The 21,912-nt window shown below is 32.8% G+C and overlaps 1 protein-coding gene across 9 annotated transcripts in view; it reads right to left on the bottom strand.

Annotated features, from left to right (window-relative positions):
• The window catches only part of NEK7 (NIMA related kinase 7), a 149,387-nt gene that overhangs the window by 11,321 nt on the left and 116,154 nt on the right, over window positions 1-21,912 (bottom strand). For all 9 annotated transcript variants that reach the window (XM_077157325.1, XM_077157329.1, XM_077157328.1 and 6 more), the window contains 2 exons: window positions 11,604-11,698; window positions 7,403-7,516 (listed from right to left, as the gene is read on the bottom strand). In XM_077157325.1, coding sequence (XP_077013440.1) covers window positions 7,403-7,516; window positions 11,604-11,698 — 209 coding nt within the window. The remainder of the gene's footprint in view (window positions 1-7,402; window positions 7,517-11,603; window positions 11,699-21,912) is intronic.

Genomic DNA, 21,912 nt, shown 5'->3' with positions numbered 1-21,912 from the left:
GAGTGCACGCGCACACACACACACCCCTATATGTCAGCCTCAATTTCTAATATCTTTAGGTGAATATTCACTCACTTAGAAAAAAATCCTGTGTTTGAACTGACGGAATTAACTTTCCATTTATCACTTTAAATTATGGAAACAATTCCAAAATCAGTAGATAACTGAAACACTAATAAAAATAAACAGAAGTAAAAAATCATTACATGGTTTACATCCTCTCTAAAACTTATGCAGTTCGCATTCACACATATTTGTAAAAAAAAAATGTGTGTACTTTGTTGCTTTTCAAAAACTCTTTCATATAATGTGAAAAGGAAGGCAAAAATAAAGGTTTGAATATGCAAAAGCCTGCACGAAATCAGAGAAGGAAAAACCTGTTTAATTTAGGTATTTAAGAGAAATTTGAAACATTTACATAAAAAAAGCATGTAGAGTAAAAATGAAATGACTCTTTATAATTCTAAAGGATTATAAAATCATAAACCACATGGGAATTAATGGATATTTGTTTTCAATAAAGTAAAGAAAATACTAATATATTTTGATCCATATATTTCTAAAGAAATATCAAAGCAAATAGGGTGATACCAGAAAAATTAAAATCAAGAGTGTGTTAATAGTCATTGTTGTCAAGGTGATAACCCAATTATGTATCAAGTTCAGTCACGTACAGGTAATAACAATAGGGCTCTTTGTGCATTATAGCTTTAGGTCACTAACGCAATTCTCAATAGAATAATAAAGACTGGTGCTATTGATACCGTTTCTTTTTCACCCCCATCTTAATCCCTCTGAGACCAATTATATTATATCAGCCTCCCAGATAAACCCAATTTCCATCTACCCAAGGACACATTTTAGCACCCCAAAGTGGGTCTAATACATTAAAGTACACTATATTTCAGAGCTTTAGATATTTATACAAAATGATTAGGCGTATCCAAGTTGTACGCCAAAGTGTCACTAGTGATTGACTTGGGGGTAGAGAGAAAGGGGAAAAGAAACTGATCTTACACAGATATGAGATAAGGTAATGTCTATATTTCACAACTAAGATTATTCAGTGGCTTTTGAAAACTGTGAAAGACTTACAGAAAAGTTACATGGTTTATAAGAGTCCCACAGGACATGTGAAATATAGGGAACCGTTTTAGATTCATGTCTTCAAGGAGCAAATCTCCAGTGTCACTTCAGAAGCATAAGTTAAAGAGCCTGCTTAAATATATTTTTAAAATAAAAAATGAAATAATCAAAGCACAGAGATGTAATTTTGGGGGCAACTTTTAGTGAGATGATTAATCGATGCTATAAATGGTAACAATATCAAACTTACTAAAACCACTTTTAGGAAGAAAAATAAAAAATGTTAGTAGTAATTTGAGATAACATTCTATACTAAATTAATTAGAATAAATAATTCACAGGCATATATCACATTTAACATTATTACAGTATTTCTTTCTTTTATATTTTAAAGCAAAATATTCTCACATTACTTAGCATTAGAATAATTACAGAAACTGAAAAATATTTGTGCAGCTAGATTTCTTTCCAAACATTATTTGTGCATAGAATATAATGTGCTTCATTTAAACATCCTTGGGACACCTTATTAAGAAGAATCTTCCAGTTCCAAAGCCAGGGAATTTACATTGTTTTATGAAAATGTGCAAATCCAGCAACTATAAAAAAGAAACATTCAGATTGCTCATATGAATAAAAAAGTTTTATAGACTCAGCTTAACTTCAAAAACAAAACAAAGCACAAAAATCTCTACCTGACACTTTCATCTTGTTTTTCTCTTGTTTACATAAAAGCAACTCTTTCATGAGCTAAAACAAAGGTCATGTTTTTTGTTGCTTGATCAACTTTCTTAAAAACCTCCTTATACATATTTTGAATTTTACAATGAACAAAAATTATTTGTAAATGTTAGGAAAATATTCAATTATATATTTTAAAGTTTTCATGTAGTAATTTCCCTCCTTTAATTGCGATATTTGGAAAATAAGGTATTAGTAAAATTAGAACCAACTCCAACATTTCTGGTTAAGGATCCTCTGTGAAACACATGTGGTCAGTTTTACATACTTTAACACTTAAAATGATTCCTACCCTTCAGGAAACAGTTTCCTCATCTCTCTTTTCAGGGTTACATAGCCATTGAGTTACACAAATCAGGTGAATGTTTTGAACAATCACCAGATTATGCCTCTACCCCCTTACATGGTGGCCCTCAAGGGAAGGAGATTTCGGATAACTTGGCCAGTGAAAGAATAAGAACAGATAAGACAAAAATGAATTGATAAGTCTAAAGGTAGAAATCATGAAATGCAGACTAAAAAAATACCTGCGAGTTTACCATAGGCTGCATGGTCTTGTGGCAAAAGAAGTGGGATGCCAGTAAGGCAGAGGCTTCCTGGAGTCTTTTATTTGTTTTAATACTATCTGGGTCTTCATTTGTTCATATGTAAAATGGGAATAATGCCATCTTACTTTCTTTAATGGGAAAGTTGCAATATGGATGAAAGAAAATAGTTATTTTCAACAGCTGAAAAAAACGCACTATTACAATTATATTAAAAGCCATGTAAATATATTCATGCTCCACAATATCCTATAATTGTCTAAAATCCATTTAGTTTAATCACAAATTTATTATTTTGTTGTTCATACCTAATCAAGCACAATAAAGACACTGCTCTTTTGAATCCTTGTATTAGATTTTAAATATTCTTGAAAATTGAAGACTTTTTTTGTCTGCCTCAAGAACAATGCAAATGATGCTAAAAATTCTTATACACTTGAGTGAAGCAGCAGGGAAGATATTGTCAGGCTGCACCACCAAACTATTCCAGTAAAAGCCAAAAAGGTAAGAAAAAAATGTAGCCCCTTCCTTCCCATCTTTAATTTCTCTAACTTCAGTAAAAAAGGAGGACGGCAATGTCCAACTAGGGAAAAAAAAAAAAAGACAAAAATAATGGAAGGGAAGGTAAAGTACAAAAGAATTATTTCCACTTATGAGGTAAAAGTTTATGAGATTTCATTCATTGTTCATTAGTTCTTTGATTGAATATGACCTTTTATGTTGATACTTCAAAGAATAAGCTTATATTTCAGAAGTAGTCCCACTAATTGATTTTTAATAAAAAAATATTTTTCTGTCTGTGGGCTGGATGTATAAAGCCACAAAACAAACAGAAATTTAACACAGAATAAGAGAGACATCAGGTAATGTGAAAACTGATCACCAGGTAATAATCCTAATTCCAAACTTATATTTTTCTTCCTTCACCTATAAAAAAGGAGTAAAAACATAAGCAAACTAAGCATAATTCCAAAAATATAATTAGAATATACTCACAAATGTTGTACCCTATAAAAATCTTCTATCTTTTCTTAATTACACTAAATTAAAACTTATTACTAAAGAAATGAATGTCTGGCATAGCAATCAGTTCAACACCTTATAATTATAGTCCATTTCATTAAAAAAAGTTTTGACCATCTCCCTAATGTCTAAACAACTATCAACATAAACTCACTATATATTTTTTTTACTTAGAGTCTAATGAGATAATTTAGGAACAATAATATGTATGATTTTGATGATTACTCCGGTGTCTCTTAATAAAATTAAAATACTGAAACTGAGGGGGAAAATCTATTTGTCTTATTTCCCTGTAAATGGACAGTGGACAATTTAAAGAGGAAGCTTCTTACGGAATAAGAATGAATAAAAAATCAAACAGGAGGTAATATCAATAAAAAACTCCAATCTTCTGTTTTATGAATATCCCTTTAGAGGAGTTTCTCTCATTCATTCAATTATAACTTATGGGTTCACTCATTCTTTTTTCTTTATTCCTTCAACTCACTCCTTCTCCTTCATTCCCTCAATCAATCAGTGAAACAAGCAAACAATTACTAAACCCCTTTTAATACGTCAGGCCCTGAATATATGCTGATAAAAAGCAGAGTTATTGGTCTTCAAAAGCAGGGGGCTGGCAGTCTGGAGGAGGCACCACAAATGTGATTTGCGAAGGAAGGAGGGTATGGGCAGAGAAGAAAAGGGATCAGGGAAAACTTTATGCAGGAGATGATGTCAAAGCTATGTTTAAAGAAAGAGAATGAACTCACCTGGTAAAAAACAGGGAAAGGGATATTTCAGAAAGAAGAAATTATATCAACGAAACATGAAAACTCAGGGAACTTCAAGTAGAACATGCACCAGTAGAGTTAAGGAAAGAAGTGAGTGGTTTGTAATCAACAAAATCTGGTCAGATTATGAGGGATTTCTTAAATTATAACTTCTCATACATAGTAAACGTTCAACAAATGTTTGCTTCACTGATGTTAATTTAGAATCACTAACAATAGCAAATCTAATTTAACCTTAGAGACATCTAAGAGAAAATACCTATCCCTTTACACAAGATTTTTGTTAAGTACCGTAGTTCCCCACTAACCATGGAATAAATCATTAGAGAAAAAGGAAAGAATATGAACATCAAATAAGAAACCTATTATGAAAAAAAATTTTAGTAAGCAACAAAGTATATATTTCCTAATATCATTCATGTGTAGCTGCAGTATTACAATCTGGAACACCAATCATTTGAATAAAAATATAACAAGATAATTCAAAAGGAAAGATTTGACATATAGGCCTATTTTTCCAAAAGATACTACTTCTCAATTTTGGTTTTTAATGTTTAATTATATCTATGTTTTAGAATATAGCATAATAAACCTAAAAAAAAATCCCAAACTTTTAATCTCTGAGTTTTTCTAAATGGGATGACTATGTCTAGACATAAATCTTGTAGGTTCCTTAAGATTCCTATCAATTAATGCTGTTTGGTAGGCAAACTAGTATTCTCATGAAAAGTTCCTTTCAAATCCTCTTTGGGCAGTAATCCTAAAGATTCAGCAGTGGTTAAATTAATTTCATAAACTCCTAAGTGTACATTTGATTGGAAATTAATTTCCTTAATTTTTTTTATTTTCAAAAAACAACAGAGTGTGCTACATGTTTGGCTACACAATTGGCACTTACTGAACTAGTCTTTTAAGTAAAAGCTCACTGTTTAAAAACTTAAGCTATACTTCACCTTTCACTGATTCCTATATTGTGCCATGCTAATAAATTAAATGGTACTCGGATTTTTAAAACACCTGAAGAGCCTACTACATAAAGAAATATTTAAGGTACATTAAAGAACAGCAGCACCAAATCTATTTGGGTTTTTGCTACCAAAAGTTCTGAATAATTATTTTACAAACCGATTTAGTCCCTACTTAAAGAATAAAAATATTAGCATATCTGCATTTCGAAGCTCTTATTCTGTGAATTCTTTTATATAATTTAACAGATTAAAGTATAATCTATTTTTTAATATTTGATTTATTTAGTAAAACTTACTATCATGTTTATCTAGATATTTTGCTTTTTACTTTATCAGGGCATGACAACAGATTTATCTGTTTATTTTACCAATTGAGGAATTTTTTTTTACAAATATGAAGAATCGTACTGTCTTTTTTGGAAAGTACAAAATATAACATGTTTTGCTTTACATCTCTTTTCAAAACTGGGAACCATATAGAGTGAAGTAAAAAGTGGAATCTATTTTCCTTTCCCAACTCCAAGACCTTCTATCTGGGCCAGACTTTGATATTTGCCCCTTGGCTGAGAATCCACATATCCAACTTCACACTTAGCTGCAGTGAAGTAGCCCTGCAGGCAGGCCGACTTCAACGAACCACTAGTGGTATCATCATTAAAATCCTGCTGAAGGTCACCATGGTAACCGCCTGCTGAGGCTTCACTGCTGCACTAGGCATCTCCTAATCAGCTACCATGTGAAATGCAAATTCAGACAGTCTGAAAATTAGTCAAGAAGAATAGGGGATGAGGATGCAGATATGTGAAATATTCATGTGCTTCCTGGAAAAAAGAAGACAGCATGAATGACACAACAAAGAACGGCCCCTGACATTCTTGCTATCGTTTTGCATTATTGTTCACACCCTACTGTATTTCCAGGCCTACAGTTCTGAAGTTGGTTTTGTGAAATGCCATATTTATATTCTATACCCAAAATAGTAATTAAAAATGGCTATCATAATAGCATTAACATCAAATAATAGTATTTCTAAGTTATCAGTATAGCCTTATGAGTTTATTCTAATTACCTAAATAAAATGCTATTAAACAAAAAATGGGCATCACTGATCATCATTATCAAAGCATCTAGAAGAAAAGGTACTTATTACATTCTAGGACCACAAATTCTTACAATATGATAAAAATTCTTTAGAGATATTTATTATTCAAGTTACACTGACTCAATTTTCCTTATATAAAACTAAAGCTGATTGCTATTCATTTCACAATAGAAGGACTGACAAGACTGCCTAATAAGTGAACATTATACTTGTTTTATATATGTCATTTGCTCCTTTCCATTTTCCTTGGGCAAAAAATCTGTTGCTCATGAGAAGGTGAGATGTCCTCACTCAAGACAGTGTTTTCTTCAGGTAGATCCCTGATGAGCTTTCCAAAAAGAGGTGTGTGAACACATTTCAGTCGACCTGAGCTACTGCTATTCAGCATATTTTCTCCTTAAATATTGGCAAAACCATGATGTATTACGCTGAAACAGGAAATGTTTTGTTCAATGAAAAACTCAATGTTGGACAGAGCCCAAACAACTCATTTAAATGGATTACCAAAGCAGGAAAAGATTCAGCTTCCAATCGTAATCAGAGAAAATCTTTTAAGATTTTCAATCCCATCCAATATACTTTCTTATCATTTTTGAGGTTTAACAAACCTCAAAACAATTCTCCAGGGCAATCTGACTATCGCCGTGAGGTGGTGATAAGGCAGACTTTACCAAAGAAGTGGGGGTAACCCCAAAAAGAATAAGACTGAGAGAGACATGTCGCTAAGAGATCTATGTTTCAATTTCTGGAAAACATTGGACAGGAAGAAAGTTCTGACCCAAGTTAGTTGGTCTCAGGCCATGAGAAAGAAGAGTTAGCCCTAGTAAGAGGGGCAACCAGACATGCTGATTAGCTAGAGCCTGGGTTTGAGCACTAATTCTGACCTTTGCTGTGTTCAGTATGCTGTAAAGTCAGCTACTATTTTTATCACACCTAGGAAGTGGCCAATTTTACACCACATGCTGCGTGTGTTTCATTCCACATTATGCATTGCAGAGTCAACTCTTTAAACAGCAAGTTTCCAAGAGAGTGAAAGCTGGATGAAATGTGCTATTTCTGCCCCCTATAACACCCATTTGTATTTCTGGATAAAGTAAAATTTCTTAATAAAATGCAAATGTTAGCAAAATGAACAACAGATGAACACATGGACTGAAAATGACTTACTTCCTCTGAATAGTGATCTGAAGGAAGAGGTGGGTAGTCACACTGTTCTATCTTCTTACACAACGAATATAAATTCATTTTGTCACCATAGAAAGGACTCTGTAATGCGGCCATCTGTAAAATGCTCACAATGAAACTGATATAGTTATGTGGTAACTTTAAATGTGATTCATCAAGTATAATACACTGGGGTTGAAAACAATTACAAATACTTTAAATAAACTTTGGGCATTTTGATGTTTATGAATATCTCTTTCTGATAATGATTTAATAAGTTATAAAATTTTGCTTCAAATTTTGTGGCTTTTTCAACACTCATAATTCCCTAAAATAAAGAAATGGTTAAAGCATATACTTATTTCTTTATATGTACATGCAACATATGGCAAAACTAAGAAAAATAACACATAATAATTCTAAAGCTCTTTGTAAATACAATGGCATGAGTATTTCTTCTGACTAAACAGATATTACAAAGCATAGCTGAGTCTTGTAATAGTCCAAATATAACAAACATGGAATTGAAGTTAAAACTGAATTATAACCTAGTAATAGCTTAAGGAATAGAATTCACAGCATTTTATCCTACATAATAGTTTCACTAACAAAAGGCTATTATGAGAAAAAAAGCACGCCTTCTGAATTTGAATAATACAACTGATCACAAAATCAGTTTACAGCGAATTAGAACTTCTTTTGAAAGTGTCTTAAAAATGCCAAATATGTTAGAAAACTCTACCAGGAGACACAGCTCCTACTTCAGAGCCTTCAAATGAGAATTCTTATGCAGAAAAACATGACTCAAAGAATGAACAACTTTAAAAAACACATTATTGAATTTAAATGTATTTTAAGACAACGTTCTAACTTGACATTTAAAGTGTGAGTACTGTGGTAAGCAGGGTTACAAACTAAAAATTCAATTTGAAATGTTCACATCCTGTTCAAAATCTTCTAAATCTTTGAACCACAGCAGCAAGAATACAACACGAAGCGTGAGGGCGCCCCAAAGCCAGTCACCCTTTTCTACATGTGCTAATAAGTTTGATTTTGGAAGGACAATGTGTACATTCCCCAGACAGGCAGAGTGTGTGTGAAACACGCTAGTCCATGCTGTGCTACTCAGTGAGCGTCAGTGGGGACAGGACAAGCTGAAAATGGCTCTCATCTGTCTTCTGGTGCTCCAGACAGAGCTTTAACTACTTCAGAGCCTTAACCAGGAGAAGTCAGGATTGGTAAGCAAACCCAGAAAGCAGCTCATCAAATTTTTACCTACCCTATATTTTACATAAAACCTACATAAACTTATATAAAACAACCTTAGGAATAGTTGCTCTACATGAAAAGAAAAAAGTAAAACACCACTTGAATGCCCCTAAACGTATAAAACACTCCACTCGAGAGAGGACATTTTTAAAAGAGGAACTACAATACTAATCCTGTTTCTTGGTTAAAATGTGGGAATACTTTATGATAAAATAAATATTAAAAATGCCTTCTTAAAAAAATACTGTATAGATAAACTAAAGATTCTTCATGTTTGTAAAACCCTAAGTAAATATACATATATTCATTATCATATGCTAGGTGTTCGTTACAGTACTTTTTGTCTCAATACCGCAATGTTAAAAAAAAAAAACCTGAACGTCCCCTAAGGAGTTAAACAGGAATAGTATATTTTCGTGCATCTCTTGCTTTGACAGATGAAAAATGTCAACTGTCCTGTTTTTATTTTCAAGCTTTTGCACTATTCATCTGGTTCATTAGTGCATCTCGATGCTGCCCCTGACAGCTGCTCGCCCTCTCCTCCCAGCAGCTGAATTTTTCAGGCTAATTTGATCCTCCACACTGAGACGATCGCTAGAATGATTGACTTGCTCCCTGACCTCCAGGGTCTGACTTTCCTGATTAGTATTCTGGGGGTGTTGGAGGGACGAAAGCCCACTGTCTGTCTTCGGGGCTGGTGGCAGCTCTCTTTTTTTTTGAACTGTAAGCCACCAACCTACAACCCTGTAAGGATGCAATTGCTGCGCTGAACAATAAAGGAAATGTGTAAAACCTACTTTTCCATGTAAAGGTCCGTGTAGCAAAAGCACAGCATCTTGATTTTAATTAGTAAAGTCTACTTTGTTGCATATCAATTAAAACTGCTGGGTTTTTTTTTGAGGTTTCAGGAATATTTGAAAGTCTAATTATCTGAGTTAAAAATACATTTTCAAAAAAGGCTTCCTACTCCTTCATTGTTAATAGTAAATTCTGAGTAGGATACAGTATAAAATATGTGATGTTATGGCCAATTTTTAAAAGCTAAATAACTGGGTATTTCTATTTAACATTATATTAAAACACAACAGAAAGGAGATACAACATAAAGGTAAAATAAATGTTTACAAAGATTCTAGTTCATCCAAATGACTTGCATGGAGGAATCAAGAAAATGCACTGAGATGAAAACTAATAACATGCTAACTCTAAACCATCCACAACATTTATAATTTATGGAGTGTCCTAAGAAATAATTTTTATTTTGGTGATTAATATACTTTAAGTATATGTAAAAATGGGACATTTTCTCTCAAAGGTAAATTCAAAATGTGAAGAAATATTTCAGTTGTGACATGGACATCTGCTGTCCCTGTAAGAATTATGTAAACTTCCTCAAAAATACTTATTACTTCAACTAAACTTTTTGTGTTTCATTGCTAGATTTAATCTTAGTACTGGAAACAAACTGACTGTTTAATTTGAGATGTTTAAGGAAGGAAAATGTTGCTTTTGTTATATTAGATTAAGGTCTGAAGGAATCTACGGTTACCTAAAAAGATATTATATTATAAAATATACAAAGTGGCTAACTTTTAATGTATAGTTACTAAATTCCATTACAAAACAAGTTCCTTCAACATTATACCAAATTATTAACAGAATATAATATAGTAATATAGTGAGCATCTCTTGCAACCTCATGTGCATACATAAAACAAATATTTTGTAACATCACTAATTCATCATTTTCATAATAAAAACTATCCTAGGGATGAATTTATTTAAACACATTTAAAATTCCTTTTTAAAAAAAGTCATATTAGCAGCAGGAAGAACAAAATAACTTATTTTCTCAGGTTCTTTAGGAAATTTGAATCTGCAATCAATAACATAATAAAAAGATCATAACATACTTTAAAAAAAAAAAGAAAAAAGAATCTGATGCTTTACTTCCAAGTAATGGTGGAGCAATTAAAATAGAGGACATCATCATATATTTCATTTAAGTGAGGAGGATAAGAGACTCAAAACATCGAGTAAGAAAACAGTCTTAATATTAGATTAGTTTCTATCTACTGCAAATTTTCTTTATATAAACTAAAACATTAAAATAATTCCATTTACTATTTTCCTTCGTTTCAATTTATTTGAAGAGTTTCTTAGCTATAGACTAATTTTTTAATTAACAGCTTTAACTCAAAGCCTATATTCCTAGGAAAATTACCTTTCAATTAAAAAAAAGAACTATAGAATTCACTAGCTTGAGATACTTTTAATACACTATAACACTGATGTAAAACATGTTCATATATGATTTCTTCTATAGTCCAAATTATTGTATTGCAATATTTGCTGGAGGATCTAGCTACATGATTCTGTGTTACTTTGATAAATTATCATCAGTAGAACAAGAAAGAGAATATTTCACTGAGCTTTACCAATACAAATTGTTACTCACGGAAATAAATTAAATGATAACCCATAAGAATTATCTATTCACATAATATCCTTAAAGCTGAACTACATATAGGTAAAAGAAGAAAGAAAATATTGATAAAAACATTTACTGTGCTTTCATATCATTAGCACATTCCATTATACTTCTTCTGCAATACATGGATAAGCAAGTTTTTTTAAGATGTTCCAGTGTATATTTTATAAATAAGATTTGCAAAAAGCATCATACTAAAAGTTAACATTTAAAAATAAAATTCCCACCAAAAGTATATTATTTAAAAATATTTTAGAAGTACATAGGAATGTATAGTTACTAAATTCCATTACAAAATAGTTACTAACCCAATTGTTTAATTCTTCATAATTAAAAGCTAATTGTTGAATAACATACAGAAAAAAATAAGTATATACTATAAGGATACAAAAAATATATTGCAGTAAGTAAAAATATATCAACATTTTTATCAACATTACTTACCTCATACAGTAGACAACCAAGAGACCAGATGTCAGATTTGAAGTTGTATCCATTTTCATGTATTCTCTCTGGAGACATGTAATAAGGTGTACCCACTGGAAAAAACAAACCAAACACAAATTGTAGAAAAATGAAGATACAGCTGTGGTAAGAAGTTACATGTAAAATTCTGGATTGAAAAAATATCACCAACATAATTCATTAGGATCAGAAAATTGTTTTTAAGAATACCCAAAATTTTTCTTTTTTCTTTTTTTTTTTACATGGACAGGCACCGGGAAATGAACCCGGGCCTCCAGTATGGCAAGCGAAAACTCTGCCACTGAGCCACTTAGAATACCCAAAACTTTTAAATGCTCTTTTTATCCTTCCACCATTACAAAATTAAATAGCATCCTAAAATCTACACTATATTTTAAAAAGATGTGGTAGCTTAAACCTTAATTTATTTCCTTTTGATCAATTCTTTGATAACCTGGGGAGCACAAATAAAAAATTAAAAAAAGGAATTCTAAAAACAAAGTCTATCCAGGTGTTTCACATTGGATTTATTCTTTTATATTTTTAAATACAGCTTGCATATTCCAAACAATTAAACAGGATAATACAATTTAGTAAAAAGAAATTATAAAATATGACATATTTAGTAAAGTACATAAATAAATTGTACTTATTTTTTTAACTTTACATAAAGATCCCTTAGAACATAGCACTGAAGATTACAAATGATGCAACCATTAACTCTTTGTGCTTAGTTTCTCCCACTTTAGAAAGAATATAACCAGCTTTTTTACATCCAACAGCCATATGATAACTTACGTGAAAGTTCAATGAAAGCTCTTAAAAAATCTGAGTCACTGCTACTACTGAGACCTTTTAAGAGACAAGATACTATAAACAATTTTTAAAAAAGATTTGCTAATACTTTTTCCTCTCTTTTTAAACAATCTCTTTGGAAAATGCTAATATTCATTAAACATTTTTAAATAAACAAAGGCATGTATATTATATTTTAAATGGTAAAGACATTTAAGCGACTTTCAAAGTAACTATCTTAGATTTCAAACTTAGATGGCTATTATTTTACTATCATTTGCCCTAGGCTTTTTTTACAAATAGGAAATGAAAGTTTGAGAAGAATATTTAAGAATCTTATTTGCTTGAGGCAAAAGCAACCAAAATGTATACTTCTACTCATGGAGCAAAGGGCATTTTCCTTTTTCTATTAATTTTTAAGAGCTCCCCAGATGTTTACTGTAAATCTCAATTAGACTATAACTCACAGCACTGAAAAGGGGTCTTTAGTACACAAGAAGAATCATGCCAAGAATAAAAACACTTGGCTCAAAGGCAGAAGTCAGTTTTTCAAAAGAACAAAGTTATAACCTAATAGTTTTATGTGGAAATTATATTGTAGTATAGGTGAAAATATCATGTGCTTTATATCCAAGAAATCCTGTGAAGACTGGAATCCAATTTGGCAGTCCTAGTCAGAATGAATGATAGGAAGTATTTATACAAATAAAAAGTAAAAAAAAGTTTGCAAACAGGAGAATAAAATAAATTTTAAAAAAGAACTATTCAAATAAGAGTTATTAAGAAAAACTTTAAAAACAAATTACTTAATTGTAGCATTTACTCTGAAAACCAACAGGTAAATTTACCAATTTTTGATGGTGTCAGAAAAGCAAAGAAACTTTTAGAAGTAGCTAGGTTCAAAGAATTTGTATTATTCTTGTATAAAATAATACAAATATAAGCTATGTAGCTTTGGGAGTTCTACTCACTTCCACGTGCAGTGTACATAAGCATCACTGATTACTGAAAGTATTTACACACTCTCTCCACTTAAGGCAGGATGGCAAGTACAGTTGGAATAATAAATGGGTCTACACAGGCTCCTGGTCTCAGGACATAAAGCAAGTGACTGGCAGTGAGGAATGTGCAGAGAGAGGCTTCACAGAATCCACTGGGGGTAAATGAAAACACTGAGGCTTGAAGGTTCAGAGTTTAACCAAAAGCAGTGATAATTTTAACCAGTATCTGTGGGAAACCTGCTGATACATTAGGGGTTTGATATGAGTGTGAAAGACTGATGATAGGGAAAAAGAAGAACAAATGCTAGCATTTTACAGAGATTAGCCCCAGCATAGCACCTTAACTGCAAACACGAACAGAACTCACTGACGAACCACAAGTGAAAGAAGCATAGAAAAGAGAATGATTAGGAATTCCACCAAATTAAACTTCAAATATAAAACCATTTTAATGCATGAAAAAGCCTTTTCTAGTAAGCTGCTAGAGGTCATTTCAGAAAGTTACATACTAGGTTAATTCTGCTAACTTTACGCTTAGACACCAATTCTTCTTCACATTATAAAAAGTATACTTCCTAATGCTAAATATGCATATTTTAATTTGGTATTTAGACTGCATATATATCTTGTATGTATCTACGTTAAAACATAAATCTAATGGAACTCACCATTTTGCTCACACATTTCCAAAAGAGTTATTATTTAAGAAGTCACAGAAATAATTTTGCTTTCTACACTACAATCACTAATTGGATAAATTCATAATTAACTGCTGAATATAAGCATCCACAGAAGGTTCTACTGCCTCTCTCTTGCATACTCACTAAGGTGTACCTCCATTCTAGACAAGGGCTCCTCCGCTGACTAACACTGAGCAGAGGGGTTTGGCTCCTTCATGTAAACTGACTCATCCTTACCTCTCTCTACCTGAGAGAAAGGCCTAAAATTTCAAATGCTAAAGAAAATCTGAAATACATTTAAATGCAGTGATATGTTTTCAAAAATTAAAATTTCATGAATAGATCATTATTTTCTTAAAAAATATTTTTAAAAATCCATGGCAACTGGATGGCATTATTAATGTTGCCTCAAGAATGTTGTGACTTCTGTTATCAGCTGTACAAGAAAGAAAAAGGAGAGCTGTGGAGTGATATGATTAGACATTAAAACGCTCATGCAAACTGCTGGGTAACTGAGGAGCCTGAAGATGCAGAATGCCATTCATCTTTTGAGAATTTACGGTTGTAGCTAAAAAGGGAATAATTTTGCAGTAGGCAAATGCTTATGTCCTTTTTTAACCTTGGGGCATGAGTAAAAAAGGAGTAAGAAATAGATGATAATGCAGAACAGGGAAAGGTAGAGCTTAGGGGAAAATTACTAAGAAATGAAAATGCTCTTTGACCTTTCTTTAATCTATATCACATTACATTTAATATATATTAAAGCAGTGCTTCAAAGATTAAAAAAAACATTTTCATTGCATTAATTGACATTCTAAATACATGAGAAAAGTTTTATATGGAATATGCTCTATAAACAATAAATATACTCTAAAATTTATCCTGAATAAAATTAAGACCAATTTTCAAAAACTCAATAATATGACATAAGGGAGAAAACAAATTTTGTTAACATGCTGCTATTATGGAAGCTACAACTAAATCAATTAATGACTTTGATTATATCAGGACAGGTTGTATAAAGAACTTTTTTCAACAGTTTAGTTAAAACTTGAGCACTGCAATCTCTGCAAAGACTTGAATGAGACGAGAAATAATAGAACTATTTTTTTATAGTTCTGTTATTTTGAAGCATCTTCATATGGTTAAGTTTGTTGCTACTGTTTGTTGTTTTAGACCAGGAGATAGCATGAAAACAATCGGTTATCAGGAAATCTGTTTTGCATCTCAGCTTTCCCATAAGTAGCTAGTACTGCATAATTTATATTTTTATTCACTTTCTTCATTTATAAGATGAAATGATGAGAAGGATGAGATGATCTCTGAGATTCTTTCTGCTTAAAATATTATGGCATTTACAAAAAGTCTATAAAAGACCAGCTGGTAAATGAAATGGAAAAAATCCATATACTTCCTTTTTAAACAGTGACCTCGGACAGTTGAGTTAGAGTGTTTTAAGACAGAGAATAAAGAAGCAAACTCAATTTAGAAATGTTGCTTATTTCTGTTACAATTAGAGCAAAATGCAGCAAAGAAAGCTTTGAGCATTCCTTGTTGAAAAAATTAAAAGGAGACAAGTCATATTATACCTGTTTGATCAAAAAAAAGAAAAAATTTCAAAGTCAGAATGAATTTTCATTCTTTTCTTTATATTCATTAGTCAGCAAAGAAATCGGGTTTGCAAGCTTAATGGAGAGTGGCTAAATTTACTTAATTGTAATGAGTATTACTGGAGGTCAATATACAATGGCCGAGCAGTAGATCAATAAAATAAAATCTGTCATCTTTTAAATGTGGTTAATAACAACAGCTAATTTTATTGTTTTTGTAACTCTGGTCCAGGTCCTCTGCTAAACACATAAAATACTATCTTGCTGAACTTCAATAAATGTTCATCAGGTCCTACTGGATGGCAGAAACTGCTCTAGATGCTTGGGAAACAGAAATAAACAAGACAAAAACCTTGATCTTGTGGGGCACACAATTTCATGAAATAGGGGTTGTTATGAGGTGGCCTTATGAAATGAGATATTACTACTAACCTGTTTTAGAGAGAAGGCATAGAAAGATCAGGTAACTTGCCAAAGACCACAAAGTTAGTAAGGGGTGGACCTGGAATTCAAATCCCTTGCTTTTTTTTTTTTTTTTTTTTAAAGAAAGACAGAGAAGGAAGGAAGGATAGAAGGGAGGAAGAAAGGGAAACATCTTTAAACATTTTCTTATTTTATTATATTTTGTTTGTTTGTTTTTTACATGGGCTGGGGCCGGGAATCGAACCGGGGTCCTCCGGCATGGCAGGCAAGCACTCTTGCCCGCTGAGCCACCGCGGCCCGCCCCAAATCCCTTGCTTTTAAACAGAGAGTAATTTAATTAAAACTGACCACTGTGAAGTATGAATAAAAACTGTTATCGACGTTTTTCCATATTAAGGAGCATAGAAATCTTCTTCAAGTCACAGAATGTGCACATGAAAAGCCAGAAATAAGAAACCAGGTTCAATGTGCTACGCATTAAAATTATGCTACTCTGACTGTTTTAAATAACTACTTGTTATAGTGGCTAAGAGGTTAAATGTGCATGGTTTAAAATGAGATAATAACGTCTTCTCAAAGGAATTACTTAAGTCAAGAAAGTACTGAAAGTTAAAAATAAATTGGCAAAAGCAGCCTGTAATACTGACTGAGATATACTGTGCCTTAATGGCTCCAAACCACCTTGAACTATGAAAGGGTATAAGCCAAAATAAGACCCAGAGAGACGTGCTAGGGAAAGGTGTGGGAAAAATAAGTATAAGACCACGGGTGGCACCTGGCACCAAAAATGAAACTGTTTTAATACCCGGGTGAAGAACACTAATTTTCTAAGTTGAAATCGGAGGACATATCACACTTGGAAATAGTGTGGAGACCACAAATTGTACACTCAAGAGACTCCAGTGTGAAAATTCTGGTATCTACTTTGAACAATGGCCATGCATTTACTCTGCTGGCAATACCACAAAATTAGAGAACATTTGTGTCTCATTGTAAAAGGTAAAGAGGAGTTCAAGAAATCATATAATGAAAACAACAACATAATTTTCCCCTAAGGAGTTTCAAATATTTGTCTAGTACAAAGATTAATATCAGAGTTCTAGTTAGCTTTTTAAAAAACCTGTTCCATTTTCAGGATTTAAAAAAAGGCATATAACAATTATATACATACACATGCATGCAAAAAGAAAAAATCTCCATCTTCCCTCTTCTGGTGGACATAAAGCAAGTAAAATGCCACAGTAAAACATTACTAATCTAACTTCTCATTTGCTTTTCTCCTTTCACTAGAGCAAGCAGTCAGACCAGGAACACTTGGTTGTATTTATTAAGAAATGGTAATTTTAGTGTAAGCAAATTTTCTTGAAAAGCAGATAATTCTCCCAATTACTCATACACACCTTCAGAATATATTATGTGGCTAGATTTAATAGCTGATTAATTTTCCTAAGTAAGTTTTGTTAAAATTACTCTTTAACCCATCCTATATTACAATCCATGATGGAGTAGGCTGCTCAGAAGCATGATTGGTAGTAAGGAAAGAAGTCCCTTAGGACTAAATAAACTTCTATGAATGATTTTTTTAAAAACAGGATTGCCAATAAATTAATAATAATGATGGGAGAAAACTAATTTACAACCTTCACATTAAGTCAAGTGTAGTATTTTCTCTCTTGAAAAGTGAATGTAAATAACAATGCAATAAAATAACTATAAAGGTCTATGAAAATGTGAAAAATTAATATCAAAACATCTGTCCACAAAAGAAAGTGCTTAATTTCAGTAATGTAAGCTTGCATTAAAACCTCTGACTTAAGGGCGGGCCACGGTGGCTCAGCATGTAAGAGTGCTTGCCTGCCATGCCCGAGGACCTGGGTTCGATTCCCGGTGCCTGCCCATGTAAAAAAATAAAAAAAATAAAAAAGATTAAAAAAAAATTAAAACCTCTGACTTTTAAACAATTTCACTTTATCAGCCTTCAGAGAAGGATGCAAATGACTCCCTAACTGACAAGTCTATTAGAATGGTATGGTGTGCACAATTTTGGTACAAGTACCCATGATCTTTGTTACACCTGCATGCATTACATATATGGCAAAAAAGACTTTGCAGATGTAGGTTACAGATTTAAAAGAGAGAGATTATCCTAGATCATCAGGATGGTCCCAATGTAATCATGTGCTCCCAGTGTAATCACATGGGCCCTTGAAAGTAGAAGAGGAAGACAGAAGAGTGAATCACAGAGCTGTGATGGAAGAGGCAGGAGACACAAATCATGAGAGGGAATCTACCCACCATTGCTGGTTTTGAAGATGAAGGAAAGTAGCCAGGAACGAGTAAAATACAGGCAGTGTCTAGAAGTTGGGGATGGCTCTCAGCTGAAAGTCAACATGGAAATCGGGACTTAAGTCCTACAATTGCAAAAAAACTGAATTCTGCCAACAATCTAAAGCAAAAGACAGAATTTCTCCTAGCACTCATAGAAAGGATTGCAGCTCTGCAGACACCCTGATCTTGTCCCCGTGAGAGCCAAGTCAGACCTGTGACTTTTAGAACTCAAAAATGATAAAATTGCATTGTTTTAAGACACCAGATTTGTGGTGATTTGTTAGGGCAGCAAAAGATAACAAACTGACAGAAATGTTTTAATGATTCATGGATTGCATGGGAGAGTATACTGAGGACCCACTACAAAGAGAACAACACTAGGCATTGAAAGAGCAAGGAGAAAAAAGTATATGGTAAAAAAAAATGACCTCTTAGATCACAGCAGATCACTTGGGATGGGGTATATTTGTTGGATTTTTTGGGGGAGAATGGGGAGAAAAAGAAGTCAATATATTCCTATAATAATAATAATAATATGATAAATAATATAATATATAAGGACTTAAATAATGGTCTTTTGTAATTTAAATGAATTCTGGCTTAATCACTAACTGATTTAATCAAAACCAGGTAATCACCTAACTCAAAGAGCTGCTGAATTAGAGATGCAGGATACTCAACAGCTAATATGCTACATGGTACATTTACTTCGTGGTTGATGCTTGAAGTGTGAAGAATAATTTTTATTATGCATCTGTGTGAAATTAACCAAAATAAGGTCCAACAGCTATAACTGCAAATATACTGATCCATAGAAAAGTCACCAGGGATCCATTCTCTAGTGTATCCCATGAATCATTGTGAATTTAAAAATAATCTCTCTGCTCAGAATTTCCTGATTTAGAAAGATGGAAATCTCTCACAGCTACATATGGGTCCCTATTCATTCATATTTACTATCTATTTCCATTAAGAGGAGTTAACTACCCTTTGGTTGCAATAGCTACAAATGTCACAAAATAAAAGTTTTAAAAGATACAAAAATACAAAAAAAACTAAATGAACTATTTTCCATTTATCTCAGGGTCATGGACAATGCTTGCATTCAATATTCATAGTTCTCTTCCTCTTCTTGGACACTTGGGGGAATTACACTCCAAACCCTTTTTATATAAGCACTGCATGAGGCTTGTTTTGGCCAATGAAATGTGAGCAGAAGTAATTTGTGTGACATCCAAGCAGAATTATTTAATTAAGAGTCAGTGAGTAATTCTCCATGCTCTCTTTCCCTCGTAAGATCACAAAAGCAAATATTGATATGGAGGTGATACAAGACTGAGGCTGCCTGAAATGCAAGTCAGCATATGGGGGGGGGGGGGGGGGAGGGTAGGCAGCTACCCTAGAGAGCTGCACAGGCCCAGAGCTGACTTCATGTGACCAGAGAAATAATATGCTTTTGTGTAAAGCAACTGAAATTTTGGTGTTGTTTCTTACTGCAGCATAATCTAAAATATAAATTCATCCTTTTATATTGGCCTGTCTCTAAGCCCCAATCAACATTTACTCTCTATTATGTGCAAGGCCTTCTTCTAAATTTCTGAGTTTCATCAGGGAACAAAAAGCATACAAAAAAATCCTCATTCTCGTGAAACTTAAATTTTAACTTGGGGAGACAATAATTAATAAACATAATAAATTATGTAGCATATTAAAACATAATAAGCCCTAAGGAAAAATACATTAAAGTAGGGTAGGGATTAACAATTCTAGAGAGGAGATAGGGATGAGGGTGGAGGGCAGGTTATATAGTGAATAGAATAATCTCAGTTCCCTAATCTGCAATACCCAGTCCACCCACTACACAACATTGAGGAACAAAAGAGAAAATGTGCTTTAAAACTGCTTGTAAGTTATAAAATGCTATACACACATTCACTTCTTCCATTATTGCTGATATTTAGTAACAATAAAGGATTCCTCTGGTCATTATTACAGGAAATAATAATAGTTTGATATGATTTGACTAAAATCATATTATACATCTGGAATGTGCAAAAATTTTTTGTTCCGTGTATATTCTAGTTTATTTTTAAATATTCAAAAGAAAAAGACACTTGATTCCTTAGCAAGTTACCTCTGGATCAGAATAGTAACATTTCCTGAAAGGAAAGTTGAGAGTAAATTAAGAAATAGAAATCCACCAAAAGTGTATTTCATCCCTTGTGACAAGGAAAAAAAATTGTATCTTGATTGCCATGTTACTATTTCATGTTCTGATACAGTTTTAGTTTTGAGTTTATGAAGAGCTACTTAGACACATCAGCCAAAGCTGCTGGTAGACAGTTTGGTCATGAGGAGAGACTGATACCCTAGAGATGTTTATTTAGGAATTTTGGAGCAGCAAGAGCAGCTAAGCCCAGGAGAGAGAGAGAGAGAGAGTAAACTGTGCTTTCCTATATATGCTCTTAAACAATGTAATAAAACAAACTAAGGTCATTCCAGATTGAAGGCAATAACAATACAAAGGAAAAAGGTAATAGAGTAGAGGAAAAGCAATAAGATAATACTGATTTAGTGAAAAAATAAACCTAAAATTTTGCATGGGAGAGTGATGCAAACACAGACAAGAAGGCCACAAATCTATCCACTATCTTTTAGCTACTGCAGGCAAGCCCACTTATCTCTGCATGCTTTGGTTTCCTGAACTCCAGAATGGAAAGACTCATGTGCATAATTCAATTGTATCTGTAAGGATTTTGAGGAGTCAAGGCCTGTTATTGATCACCTCCAATAGTACAGGCAACACTGTAAATGCCCAGTAAATGTTTGTCCAACTGAACTAACCAGGAAGCAAGCCAGGCAGGTATCTGATGAAAAAGGGAGAAAAATGGGAGTCTACCCTTAGGTAAATGGAACAGCATGAAAGCAGTTTTAACCAGGATCAACGTTTTTCAAATTGCATGTCATGGCCCATTAATGAGTTGTGAAATCAATTTAGTAGGTTGCAACAAGCATTATTTTTCATGAAATAAAATAGAACAGACAATATTAGAAGCACTGCAGTTGTAATGGAAAACACTGTTTCATGTTTCCAGTAACATTATAGTTATATTCCCATGGGGCCACAATACTACTGAAGTCATTGCCAAGAATTTTGAAAGTCACTGATCTAGACCATCAAGGGAGATACATCCTCCCTTGATTCAAGGGAAGATGTGGACTCATTACAGGTTTTAAAGATGTAGATGCATTTAACAAGTCTTCTAACATCTGGTACTTTCGTAAGCTTGACATATGATATGAAAAAAAAACAGGCAAAATTAATAGATATGTATAATATCCTACAATTAGTCCCCCTAACTGCATCCTACACAAATAAATTAGAAAAGAACAGAAAGAAGATCAGATTTGTGCATAAGTTCATGTACAAAACAAAAGGAAAAAAAAAGAA

The sequence above is a fragment of the Tamandua tetradactyla genome, chromosome 4, assembly GCF_023851605.1.
Source record: "Tamandua tetradactyla isolate mTamTet1 chromosome 4, mTamTet1.pri, whole genome shotgun sequence".
In the NCBI taxonomy this organism is placed as follows: domain Eukaryota; kingdom Metazoa; phylum Chordata; class Mammalia; order Pilosa; family Myrmecophagidae; genus Tamandua; species Tamandua tetradactyla.
The sequence above is the reverse complement of the archived record's forward strand: the minus strand, read 5'-3'. Positions and strand labels throughout refer to the sequence as shown.